Below are 13,876 nucleotides of genomic sequence, written 5' to 3' on the forward strand. Positions count from 1 at the left end.
TATACAGCCGTCTTCACTGCTAACTCTTTTTAGTAAATATAAAATGATGTTGGCTGTGATTGAACAAGGGGAAACTTCAGTCACTCAGTCTATGTTGGTCAGTCTTCTTGATGAGATTGGCATTATGTGGATTGGGAGTTTAACATTTTTTATAACCTTTGAAAACTTCAGAAGAAAATATGTAACTGTTAGTGTTGAAAGATCTCCTCCATGTTCTACTGCAGTGTGATTCAGTTTCAATGCTTCCCTTTCCTACCAGAGTCCCTAAATTCCATTTGATCACTTAAAGGATTCTCTCCTCCTTGACCCCTCAGTCCCCATCCCCTGGTTTCTCAGTTGTGTTTGGGTAGTGGTTGTATTAAAAATTAGGTCAGTGGCTTTTTAAAATGGAATTTGGTCCGCTGGGGAAGCTAATGATCCAACCAGCGGACCAAATTCCGTGACGAATCCTGGTCATGAGCCACTTGAGGCACGTTATACATATGCTAAGAAGTGACTCATTAAAATGTTAGTCAAGATATGGAAATTTTGAAAAGTCATTACTGTTTACCTCTTGTAGTTGCTGTTTATCTAAAAGTACAGTCCATTTATATTCTTGTTCATGGGTGTCATGGCAGGGCTCTCTCATCTCTCAAAAAGTATTGACACTAGAGAGGAGCTGTAGCAAGGCATAGGTTGAGCCAGGACCCCACTGTTTAACATTCAGTTCATTCTAGTCATAATTTTGAATCTTCTTGGTTTTGCTTGTTTGCATCATAACTTTGACTTTCAGATAAACTGGTTTATGAAACAGTGATGTTGGGAGACCGCCTTATGAGACACGGTTAAAACATAGCTGGATCAAATAGTGTATTCAGTCCACCAACACAGTTCAGTGCCATGTTGTAACTGGCTTCTCCTGATGAAATTGGTTTTATAGTATAGTAGGAGCTTGTATTAACATTTCTATAGTCCTAAATTTTCTGCATAGGCGGATATACTGTTTTAAAACTAACAAATTAGCTGACAGATGATATATTCAGTCTTTTTACTAAGTGTAATAGTCAGCAGAATTGCTACTTACAAATACTCTGTAGCGATTCAGACTTTCTACATACTCTTGCAGGTTGTGAAATTTGACCCTAAACACTGATGGAGTGAGCATCTGATCATTGTAGTCTTTTAGAAATGTGTGAAACGGAGTGATCCATATTGGATAAGACCATTGAGCCATCTAGTATGACATCACACCTCTCAGTGGCCAATCCCTCATGTTTCTTAGGAAGTTCCTACCTTCATTGCGGTATGTTGCACTGTTGCAAGCCTCTTCTTACATTGGTGCAGTATGTCTACTTCAGAGAGTTTGTGCTGGTGTAACTACACTAGTGAAAACATTCCCCAGTGTAGGCAAACCTTAACTCCCCTTGTCTCCTCTTCAAGTCAAATAATCCTAGCTTTTGAAGGCGATAACACAGAGGTTCTCCTATACCTATAACCGTATCCATTTCCCCTTCTCTGGACTCTGATCTGTTGTTTTGAGGTAATCAAAATCAGGTGCAGTATTCCAGATGGAATGTGCCATTAGTTGTTTGTTGAATTTCTTAATCCGATTGTGAATATACCCAAGCACCCTATTTACTTGGATTGCTAATGCTGTGTGGGCAGAAATCTTCATTGAGCTGTCCATGGTGACTCCCACATCTTTTTCTCAAAAAAGCTCACAACTTCAAAGTCTGTCAGTATATACAAGAACTTTAGACTTTTTGCCAGTGTTGTTTTCTTTACACTTAATATCTTTAAATTACCAGCCACAAACAAAGCTCAAACTGTAATGGTGTAAATGAAATAATCTTGCTGTATCCCACTTGTATTGGATCTGATGACTCCAGAGATGCAGACTGGAAAAGACTTACTCACTTAAGTGAAAGGTGTGTACGAAGTTCACTTCATATTGCCTTAAAATCAAAGGTGTTGGAAGCACAGTGCTTTTATTGGAAGTCAATAACAGGCTAGGAGATGCATGTTCTGGGGCCAGGTCCACCTTTATTAGGGTGGTGGTTGGGGGGAGGGGCAGTCCTGGAGAGGCTTTGGAATGCTGAGGACTTCAGTCTTCCCAACAATGCTTCTCCTGTCATTTTCTGAAGGCTCCTGTGTTGCAGCAACTGTCCCATTGATTTAGGAAGGATGGCTGCAGCTTACGTAAGACTGTTCTCAAATAACCAAAAGGGTGTTTACAGAGCAGTATGAGATTTCCTACCTTGGGCAGAAGGTGCTGCTTGCATAACTCAGTCCATTCTAATCACACAGCTCCGTAATCTATTGTGTTAATTCTAGATTTGCCTTGTGTCCCTGTTGTTGCTATAGAATATTTAAAAAATAGAGACTAAAAACTTTCCTTATTTTCTCCAAGCCCTCACAAGTGCATAATCTTTTTAAAGCAACCTCGCAGAAAATAGTTTGAAGGGACCTACATCTTGCATCTGGTGTGTTTTTGGTTTTTGCAAGTTAGCACTAAGAGCCAAGCCAATTAGAAGAAGCATCAGTGATGCTATCTTCCTAGGGTTGTTTATAAATTTGTTTTAGGCTATTGTGGTCACCCATGACTTCATCAGGCACTCTTAAAGCACTAGACCAGGAGTAGGCAACCTATGGCACGGGTGCCGAAGGCGGCATGCGAGCTGATTTTCAGTGTCACTCACACTGCCTGGGTCCTGGCCACTGGTTCAGGGAGTTCTGTGTTTTAATTTAGTTTTAAATGAAGCTTCTTAAACATTTTAAAAACCTTATTTACTTTACATACAATAATAGTGTAGTTACATATTATAGGCTTATAGAAAGAGACCATCTAAAAAAGTTAACATGTATTACTGGCACATGAAACCTTAAATTAGGGTGGATAAATGAAGACTTGGCACACACTTCCGAAAGGTTGCCGACACCTGCAGTAGACATTAGGCCTATCCTTAGACACTTGGGAGGTTTTCAAAGGCAAAATGCTGTTGGGTGCCCAACTGCCATCAAAATTCCATGGGAGTTTGGCACATAATGGTACCTTTTGAGACTCAGTTATTTTGTTGTACATTTAAAAATGTACAAAATATTAGGTATAAGGCACTGATTAAGTATTCAAGGGGCATTACTTTTTTTGCTCCGGACAGTACTTGCATTATTGGCTGTGTATTTTTAAAAGCCAAGGATGTGGACTTTGAAGTATAAAATATCAGAATAGTCCATTTATTAGGGCTGTAAAACGATTTAAAAAAGTCACAATTAATCACAGTTTTAATCGCACTGTTAAACAGTAATAGAATACCAATTCAAATTTATTATAAAATTTTTTTGTTTTTCTGCATTTTCAAATATACTGATTTCAATTTCAACATAATGCAAAGTGTACAGTACTCACTATTATTTTTATTACAAATATTTACACTGTAAAAATGATAAAATAGTATTTTTCAATTCACCTTATACAAGTACTGTAGTGCAGTCTCTTTTTCATGGAAGTGCAAGTTATGAATGTAGAATTTATTTTTTACATGGCTGCACTCAAAAACAAAACAATGTAAAACTTTAGAGCCTACAAGTTGAAACATGAAGGGGCATACAAATGTTTAGCATATCTGGTATGTAAATACCTTGCAGTACCAGCTACAACAGTGCCATGCGGATGCCTGTTCTCATTTTCAGGTGACATAAATAAGAGCGGGCAGTATTATCTTCCGTAAATGTAAACAAACTTGTTTGTCTTAGCGATTGTCTGAACAAGAAGCAAGAACGAGTGGACTTTCTAGAGGAAATAATTTAATATTAAAATCTTATGTGACTGAGCTAATTAGCATTAGTTAAAAGACTTGCCAGTGCAGGTAGTTTAATTAAAATTTGATTTCAATCTTATCGTTAGCTGGGAGGTTAAAATTTTGATATGCTTTGATGCAGGCTTACTGCAGGTGGGTGAATGTTGCGCTACGGTTTGCCTTTACGCATATGCTGACACATGACATGCATTTAAATCACCGAGAGTTTAATTGTCATCCTCTCCTATGTCCCAAACAGTTTTATAGATCTTAACATCACTTTTATAATTTGACATTTTTGTATTTAATGTACTAACACTAAAATGTCACAGATATGAAATACAGAATTGATCCCTTTCTTAGATGAAGAAAGCTAATCAAAAGACATGTTAAAATTGTTTATGAATGATCACCCATATTTGTGTATTGTGTAGAAAAAGTGGACTTTTTTGACTGAATGGTTTTTACCCTCTTTTCCAGTTGAATTAAATACGTTCTGCAGATACTAGCCAATCACAAAATCTGCCTGGGGAAGGATTGTTCCTTGGTTTTACTCTGTTTTAGGGAGGCCTCGTTGCCAAAAGCAGCATTTCTCAAACTGGGGGCCCTGTCCCCAAAGGGGGTTGCAAGGCTATTGTAGGGAGGTCATGAGATCACAAAAAATATTCCTGGAGGGAATGGGAAAGAGGTACAGCATAGAGGTGATGTGTGGGGAGGTATGTGGGGTCAAGTGCCTCCCCCCCAGATTTGCCTGCTTGTGGGGAGGGAGAGGTGCTCTGTCCTCCTCCCCCTGTGCTTGTCCCCTGGCACACTGAGCCCCTGACCCTGGCAGCCGGGGCTGGTTGGGGAGTGGAGGGGGCGGGACCAGCTGCTTCTCACACTGGCTGCTCTGGGTCACTGCTCCGTGCAGTGCAGCAGCTGCCTGAGAGAGCCTGGTTGGGACGGCAGTCCACCCTGCCTCCAGCTTGGGCCTGGCTGCCGAGGACAGGGGCTGAACGCCCCCTCTCCACCGGCATGTTTCTGGCCCACTTGGCCCCAGTCTCCAGCAGCTGGGGGAGGGGAGGAGGGAGTGGGCTGCCACCAGGCTCTCGCAAGCAGCTGCTGCACCGCACAGAGCAGCGACCAGGGATGTAAATAACATATAAAAATAATAACCACGTAACTGATTAAAATTCTGTTGGTTACCCGGTTAAACGTTTACCCAGGGAACTAGGGGTGCTGCAGCACTCCCACGTATTACATGGGGATCCCTGTTCTGTATCCCAGCGGGCCTGGGTGCGGATCTCGACAACCAGGATGGACTCTGGCAGCCCGGAGGCTGATCAGAGCGCAGTGATGCAGCAAACGTTATTCCACTCGCCGAGGTGGAGCACCAGCAGCGCTGTAGCTGTGGAGTCAGAGCGTTCTACGTGCCTTGCCAGTGTGGATGGGTAGTGAGCTAGGGCGCCCAGGGCTCCTTTATTGCGCTGTAACTGGCAAGTGTAGCCAAGCCCTAAATTTGATATGAAAGATGGAGAAACCCTTAGCTAGGTCCCCACTCAGTGTATGGAAAAATATATAGTGTAAGGCTTGAATTAGCAAATCAATTATCTGGAATTAATCTTGTTTGTTTTCTTGGTTTTGATCTTTATTTGTAATGCAAGAGTTGTAACTAGCTCTAGAATCTGTCTTCATGAGTAATGCCTCTTAACTTTTGAGCTCTCTTTCTAATATGAATTAGATAATATCTTGTAACTTAATCAAAGAAGTTTGTTATCCTGAGAGATGATTATAGCTGACTTTTTCTACCAAGTTTATTAATTATAGCAAAACTTCTGTTTATATTCTATGTTTATGCTTATCCAATAGAAAATTGTCTATTTCATTTGTCTTCTCGTTGTGGGATACAGAATATAGAAATAGCTCAGTGGCAGGTATATTATGGACTAAATAATTGACTGAAAATTAGTGTTTATAAAGTGAATTGAGTGTTCATGAAAAGTGCAAGATTGACAGCCCCAGAGAAGGAAGTATCAAATCCTCTGAAGTAGAGCGTGCCTCTCTCCTAATCTAGAAAGACCACCTCTGCTAGTGAGGTTTGTTGAGATTCAGTGCTAACCATGCTTTGTTCTCTGAGATTGTCTACAAGAGAACCAACTGTGGTGGTAGGTTTTTTAGCATAGACACTTATTCACTGAGAAGTGGACGAAGCCCCCGACTAATTTGTCTCTTGGAATAAATACTGGATTATAACTCTGTTGCTAAAACCCTGGGCTGAAGTTTAACCTGCAACCTAGAAATGGTATGCTCTCTGATCTCCCAAGCCAGCGATTTCCAGAGACTCCAACGTCTAGGGTGACATTTTAACCTATTGTCTCTTAATTAAAAAATCAGTCTGCTAATCCTCTATGAGGTAACAGCATTTTAATGGTATTTGTTAATTGTATGGAACTTTTGAGAAAATGAGCTAGATATTGTAGAACAAGACAGCATACAGGACTTGATGGCCATTAGCACAGATTTATTTTTTTTACTCTGGTCACCCTGACACCCTCCGTTCCATTCAAGTCACAGTTGTCATGTTTATTGTTTATGGTACTTAAATGAAACATTAATTCATTTCCTAATTAATTTTTTAAAAAAATATTGACTTACTACTTGGTCATACAGTAGAACAAAATATTCAATAAATAGGTTCAGTTAATTTTACTGGCTTTTATCCCCTTAGTACTTGACCATTTGTAGAGATGGTTGACCATTGCAAAGTGTGTCTAATAAAATATTCAGTCAATACTAGTGGAATTAGTCAAAATGTATTCATCAAATGCTATTTGACTGCACTTAGTACATCTCTCACTTTTCTGTGTCTTGGCTTCCCGATTTCAGTCCACTGCTTTTTTTTTCTCCCGCTCCCGTCCCCCCCCTTTCTCTATAATGGATCACAGTGTGTCTTCTCCTGAGTTGTCGTCTACACTCATGTGCGCTACCTCCTTGCCATGGTCAACCATGCCTTTCTATCCATGAGATAGGACTACTGTATGCACTCTATATTGGGCTACACCTTAAAATCATTTGGGAAGTAAAGCTACTGAAAAAGGCATCTACGTTAAGTGATGTTTCTCTCGGAATGCACATCTATTCCATGTTCTGTACTGGCTGGCACTTGTTTTTGGATGGAGTTTAAGGTGTTCTTTTTGAATTCTAAAGCCCTGAATGTTTTGGGTTTCACCAACCTTAGGGTATGTCCATGAAGTGATTGCAGCTTGTATAGAACATGCCGGACGATTGGTATCAAAGAAGCTATGGTAGCGCTTAGCTTCTTGAGTAATTACCAAGCCTTCTGGGCAGGCTTGTACAGCCTTCACTGAAGTCAGTGTGGCTGCAGCTTCACTGCTACTGGTACCTGAGCTAATTAGCTTAAAATGCTAGCTTGGGTATGTCTAGGTGATCTGTAGTCACATCCTCTGATTGCAGTGTAGACAAACCAGTAGAGACCACCTTGGGTGATCCCACAGTTGCAGTCATCTGAGGTGCATGAGTTAGAGAGTCTTTGGTTTAAATTAGAAGGAACTACAGGTGAGTGTTCATGGTGAAGGATACTTGACCCTGGAACTCACCTCTTCTCCTTGTTCTACCAGAGCCTGGATCTGATGACTTTCAGGGCTTAGTGCAAGACACTGCTGTTCTTGTGGCTTTTTATGGGATTGGAGGGTTTTGAGAATGGTGTTAGGCAGATGGCTAGAAGGAGCCTCTGGTGGCATTAAGTCGGTATAGTTCTATAGGTTTGGATTTCTACTCATCTAAGATGAGTATGCCTTGTCTAGGCTAGACTAAAAGGGGTGGGTGTGTGTGTTCTCCAGCATGTTCTAGCTAAGATGATCTAACAGTCTAACATAGATAAATCACACTGCTATTAACACCTGCTTAGCTGGTTGAGTGTAAGGACTTTTAGAACATGTTGGTTGGACTATTAGCTAACACACCATTTTTTCATAGTCTAGGATAGGTATTAGCACAACTAAGTTATAGGCCGTTATTTTTCTACTGTGAACAACTTACCTAATGAGATCTTATGAGTTTTTCTTGCCACTGTCATTTAGAGTTGCAAAGTGCGTTGGCTCTGTGATCTTTAGCTTATTAATTTATCTGCTTAGCTGTGCAGGTCTTGGAGAATGATTTGGGCTATATTTCAAAAGTACTGCTTAGTCACTAAATACAGTAGCAGAACAGAAATGTTCTCTGTAATATCAGAGGTTGGAAAATCTTGCTGGAAATTTATAGGAAACAAAGGTAGGGGTGCTGCTGCAGCAATACTCAGACAAGCCTACTTGGGCCCTGGGGATGTACTCAAGCAGTTACTCCATGCTGCTGTGGTTTCACTGCTATTGCATTTGAAGCTAACTAGATCAAATCTAGCTCTCATATGTCTACAGATGCTGCAGTCACACCTGGGATTGCAATGTAGGCATACCCAGTGACTCAGTAAGAAGCATTGCCCCCTGCCTCTGGTGGTATCTGGGAAAGAGTAGAACACTAGGATTTCTGTGCTGCCACTTGGACCTGGCTGAGGGGGCTTGCACTCTTGTCAGTCTCTGGATAATAAGTGTTTAAATTTGAATCTGCCTAAAGGAGGCAGCTCCTTTTTCCACATTCAGAACCTTCTGGTTGCTTTAAGAGTTATGTCTCCATAATTCCATCCTTTCTCATAGTCTCTCTTAAGTCTTCCTTCCCTGTGAATAACACCAATGTCTTCTGTGCTCATAACGTTACCAAGCATCAGCCGAACTACACTAACATGATTCTAACAGCTTCATTTTTATTCATGCCGCTCTGAACTTAACCTCGCCAGTCTTAAATTCACTTTTCTGTTGCTTGATAGACCTGTGTGCAGCAACAGTCGTACTGGACCTTTCTTCAGACTCAGGAAGATAACACTGCATCCAGTTCTTGGTTCTTTGCAATCTTACAGACTAAAAGCTTTCTTGCTTGTTTTTTGTTTGTTTGTTTTTGAAGAATGAAGGCTTAAACTCTAAAGCAATGGTTATCACACTTTTTTTTTTTCCTTTTTCACCACTGGAAATTGCTGAGGATCTTGGTGGATCATTTAATGATCTTTCCAAATGTAGTTTGTACTGTTAGCTAACTATTGTAACGTGCTTTGGATAAAAGTGCTATATAAAAAAACCTGATAATTATTAACTTTTTTGTTCTACAAATAAAAGCACACAACTCATATTTTAATATCCGTAGCCTTACCTTTCTAATGCAATGGATGTGCCCTCTCTCCCCTGCTGCGGCAGCCCCCGAGTTGAGGCTGGGAAGGAGGGGGAGTCTCTTCCTCCGCCACAGAGCTGAGGCTGGGGGGGGGGGCCTCTTTCCTCCACCACAACAGCCACAGAGCTGAGGCTGGGAAGGAGGTGGGGCTCTTTCCTCCACCACAACAGCCACAGAGCTGAGGCTGGGAAGGAGGTGGGGCTCTTTCCTCCACCACAGCAGCCACAGAGCTGAGGCTGGGAAGGAGCGGGGGGGGGACTCTTCCTCCACCACAGCAGCCACAGAGCTGAGGCTGGGAAGGAGCGGGGGGGCTCTTCCTCCACCACAGCAGCCACAGAGCTGAGGCTGGGAAGGAGGGCCGTCTCTCCCGAGCAGCCGCAGCCCTGGAACTAGGGAAAGTCGCCTCTTTCTCTGGCCACCGCAGCCCTGCACGTCCCAAATTCCCCACTCCCCCTCTTGTCACCCCCTCCCACTTACCCCCTATTCCCCCAAAGGCCACCACCTCACCGTACATGTGCGTCTTCTCCAGGGTCCAGGCACCTAATTAGTGGAGCCACGCCTGCACGGCTCCACTAATTAGGTGGGTGGCCCTTCATTCTCTCATGTGCGGCCACCCAGGCACGCATCTTAGAGGGAACTATCTGCTGACCACCTGGATGGAACTCGTCCGCAGACCACAGTTTGAGAACCTCTCCTCTAAATACATTGATAGCTTAAATCTCTGAGCAAGCCAGGGCAAAATTTCTGCATGCTACTGACATGGATTTTTTTTTCAGGCCCTGTTATAAATTGTCAGCCCTCTGTATCTTAACATTTTCACTAAGCATAACATGACTGTAATAACAAATTATTTAACATTTATAGTGAGGTAGTGCCTACGAACCATAAAGATTAGGCTAGCACAAACATAATGAGTGATAGGCCTGGCCTCAAAGAAGCTTGGCATTAAGTTGATCATTGCATAATGTGGGGCCTGGTAGCCTTTTGTATAGATTTCTATATACTTAATGCAGGGATCAGCAACCTTTGGCATGCGGCCCCGCCAGAGTAAGCACCCTGGCAGGCTGGGCCAATTTGTTTACCTGCCGTGTCCGCAGGTTTGGCCGATAGTGGATCCCACTGTCCGCAGTTTGCTGCTCTAGGCTAATGGGGGCTGCCGGAAGCGGCGCGGGATGAGGGATGTGCCGGCCGCTGCCCCCATTGGAATGGCGAACTGCGGCCAGTGGGAGCCACAATTGGCTGAACCTGCGGACACGGCAGGTAAACAAACTGGCCCGGCCAGGCCGCGTGCCAAAGGTTGCCGATCCCTGACTTAATGGATATGGCATCTTTAAAAGACCAGCCAATTATATTGGTGGTTTCAAACACACAACCTTTAAAACTCATTATTACCATGATATTTCATAGGTCTACACAGGATTCTAATATCTGGAACTCTTATTTGTGTTAGCTGCATTTATTCTATGGAAGAATAAAGTGAGTGGCTCGAATAATCTGGTTATATGTAGTTGTAACTAATATTGACTACATTCCTATCGTGTTAGGGCTTAATTTAAGCAGTGGAATGCTATTCAGAGCATGAACCATTTGCTACAATTTCTGTCATGTATTGGATCGGCTAGCTTGTAAAGGAAAGAATACTCACTTTCATATATACAGAGTCAAAATAAAATGTTTCTATGTAACTTAGTTTTGGACCCTGCTTTCAAGTGTTCTAGAACTTTCCTGCTAAGCCTTTTGTGTGTGTGTGTGTGAGACAAATATTATGAAAAATTAGAACAACAAATGATTTTTCTTTAGTGTAACCAACATTTGAATGTTGCTAATATATGTATGTGCACTTATATTGTGGTATACATCCTTTAGATCAGAGGCTTTGAACCTTTTTTCATTTGTGGACCCTTAAAAGAAAGTTGAATGGAGGCGTGGACCCCTTTGGAAATCTTAGACACAGTCAGTGGAACCCCAGGGGTCTGCAGACCACCGGTTGAAAACCACTGTTTTAGGTGTAGGTTTAATACTGTTTGGGATCTTGTATGAGGTATTCTCTTACAATTTATACCTGTTTAGTATTAGAATGTCCTTTTGGCTTTGGAAGTTGGGAATAGTTTTAGTGGTTTAAACTGATGGTTCCATAGAGTAGATTTGAAATGCCGGCTTTCACTTATCATTTGACTTATGGGCTAGCTCATGCCCTGATTCAGGAAGGTATTTGTGCTTAACCTTAAACTCTTGAGTAGTCCTGTTAAATTCATTTGGGCTTCTCATATGCTTTAAGTCTAGGCATATACTCCAATACTTGCTAAAAGCTTTTTAATTTGTGCCTGTCTTCTTCTCTTCCCCCCCCCCCCCCCGACTAGAAACATCTCTTCCCTTGAGGAAACAAATGGATTGCTCACCCATATTCCTAATGAACTCTGAAAGCGTTGTTTAATATTGTATGATAACTCTTAGTAATCCTGGGCTGCTTTGTTCGTTCACATGATGGAATTTTGTAAATCATGTTTCATTTGAATGTACTCCATATTTCCTTAATCTCAGATTTTTACACAAGTGCTATTCATCTAATATTTTGGAATTAAGTTTTCCATTTCTTTAGAGGCAATTTCTCAAAGATCTATACATTAGTATTGCTCTTTTCTGACTAATTGTATTCTGTTGTGGAGTCCCTATGCTTCTGTTGAAGTTATTCTTTACTTAGCAAAAATGACTACGTACTATCAGCTTTCGTTTCTAGATGGTTATAGGTAAAAGTTTGGCTGCATCTGAAGTGCACTGGATTGACCCTTAAAATAGAAGTGAGTGGTTAGGGGAAAAAATGGACTATCCTGCAGTGCATGTCTTGTACATATGCCAATTGTGAACATACTGCAAACAATCAGTAAAATAGGATGTTTTGGTGCCCTCTGATGGGTAATCTATAGCTCTCTACTTTCTCTGGCTGTCTTTCAGAGGTGTTTGCAACAAACAGCTTTTGTGGAAAACACTGTCAGAAATTGAGGAAAAATTAATGTCCCTGTGCCCAAATGATCCCTGTTTGTCATGCTGGGGGCTGATGGTATCAACATAGGGTCTAGAATAACCTTGAGGGGACCAGGTTAGTGGAGAGCTAGTGTTTAATTTGTCCCAGAAGGTGCAAATAGTTCCTCCAAATTTAAGAGGCAGAGGCGAGAGTCTGTCCCCAAAACTTTCTTTGTTCTCTGCCTGTCTGTTCTGAATGACCCCTTCCTACTGGAAACAATTAAAAAAGATCTAAAAGTGTGTGCATGTTGATCTAAGACTTTATAGCACTCATGTATATAGTGTATCATTCTTTAAAGGGAGATTACCAGAGGACTGCAAGACAATTCTGCCTACTGATTACTAGTGCATTTTTGAAATGGAGTATACTGAAGCCTATCTGTAAGGGTGGATTGATTTAAATTACTGACTTGAATCATGATTTAAGTAATACATTGTAATCTTCTTATGCATTCTTACATTTTAGGTATTTTCCTAAAAAAAGGTTGATTATCATTGGTCAGCAATCATTAAAATATGATTTGAAAAAACAAAATAAAAAAACCCCTTTATACTAAATTTGGTACTATTTGCTAACCAAGAGGATATACTATATATACACACTTATTTCAGCAATTATATAGCTTTAAGTTTTTTAATGTTAGAAGATGGTGAATGACATATTTCTTATTTGCTAGATGATTAATTTTTTTACTCATGAGTTGTCAACCACCTGCACTCGAATGGAAGTTGGAATTCAATAAAAAATGCAAAAAACCCATCAGACATGCAAACATTAGAATTGTTCTTTAAACTCTACCTTAAATGTGCTGGCTACATTTAAAAAAAAAGGTTTATCAAAATGTTTAGTGTTTTAAAAGTGATTTTTATTTTTTTAAGCAGAGGAAGTATAATCCGTAGTTAATTGTTTCTGATTACCATGTCCAAGATTCTTAGAACTAGTAGAGCTCATCCTCTCATATCTCATTTTTATTCATAGATTGGAAGATTTCCTGATTGTTTCCCAGTAGGTTTTTCAACTTTAAGTGAACTAGTCATGAGGAATCTAAACCATGATTTGAGGACTTCAGTAACTCAGACATAGGTTAGGGGTTTGTTACAGGAGTGGGTGGGTGAGATTCTGTGGCCTGTGTTGTTCAGGAGGTCAGACTAGATGATCGTAATGGTCCCTTCTGACCTTAAAGTCTATGAACTGAGCTAGTTAAACGAACTGAAATTAAGAAAACTTTCTTTCTATACCTGCGAAAGAGGCTACTGCTGTCAAAAGCTGGTGGTGTACTTCAGCAAACTCTGGCTCAAAGTGTTTGGCCGTGACTTCCACCAGTTCAGGATTTGACTTTCTTTAAAAGTTCAGCAGTTAACATTAAATGAAATGGTAAATTAAACACAAAAATATCAATTCTAATTATTATAGTAACTTTTATAAAGACCTAAACTTATCATTTTGAAATTATAAATTTATTTAAATCAAATCCGACTTAAATAAAAATATCTATTTTTATCCATCCTGCTGTTTGGTCTATATTGTCATTTGGATTGTACAGAAAAAAAATTATACTTTTAACAGCATTCCTTATTGAATAAAATTTCCAGCTTCTTGAGGATGCCAGTGCTCTTGTCTTCCTTCACTGAGGGTATGTCTACACTACGAAATTAGGTCGAATTTATAGAAGTCGATTTTTTAGAAATCGATTTTATACAGTCTATTGTATGTGTCCCCACTTAAAATCATTAACTCGGCGGAGTATGTCCACAGTACCGAGGCTGGCGTTGACTGAAGAGCATGTAGATTTAACTGTGACAAGTTATCAGTAGAATTGTTAGCA

General features: G+C 40.6%; 1 protein-coding gene across 8 annotated transcripts in view; it reads left to right on the top strand.

Moving 5' to 3' along the window:
* The window catches only part of DGCR2 (DiGeorge syndrome critical region gene 2), a 97,922-nt gene that overhangs the window by 37,838 nt on the left and 46,208 nt on the right, over positions 1 to 13,876 (top strand). Inside the window, exon 1 of one of the 8 annotated variants that reach the window (XM_039505594.1) lies at positions 13,644 to 13,684. The exons of the other annotated variants lie outside the window; for them this stretch is intronic. Coding sequence (XP_039361528.1) covers positions 13,654 to 13,684 — 31 coding nt within the window. The 5' untranslated portion in view covers positions 13,644 to 13,653. Of the gene's footprint in view, positions 1 to 13,643; positions 13,685 to 13,876 lie in introns of those variants that run through there. 8 annotated transcript variants of the gene reach the window in all.

The sequence above is a fragment of the Mauremys reevesii genome, linkage group 18 (genome assembly GCF_016161935.1).
Source record: "Mauremys reevesii isolate NIE-2019 linkage group 18, ASM1616193v1, whole genome shotgun sequence".
In the NCBI taxonomy this organism is placed as follows: Eukaryota; Metazoa; Chordata; order Testudines; family Geoemydidae; genus Mauremys; species Mauremys reevesii.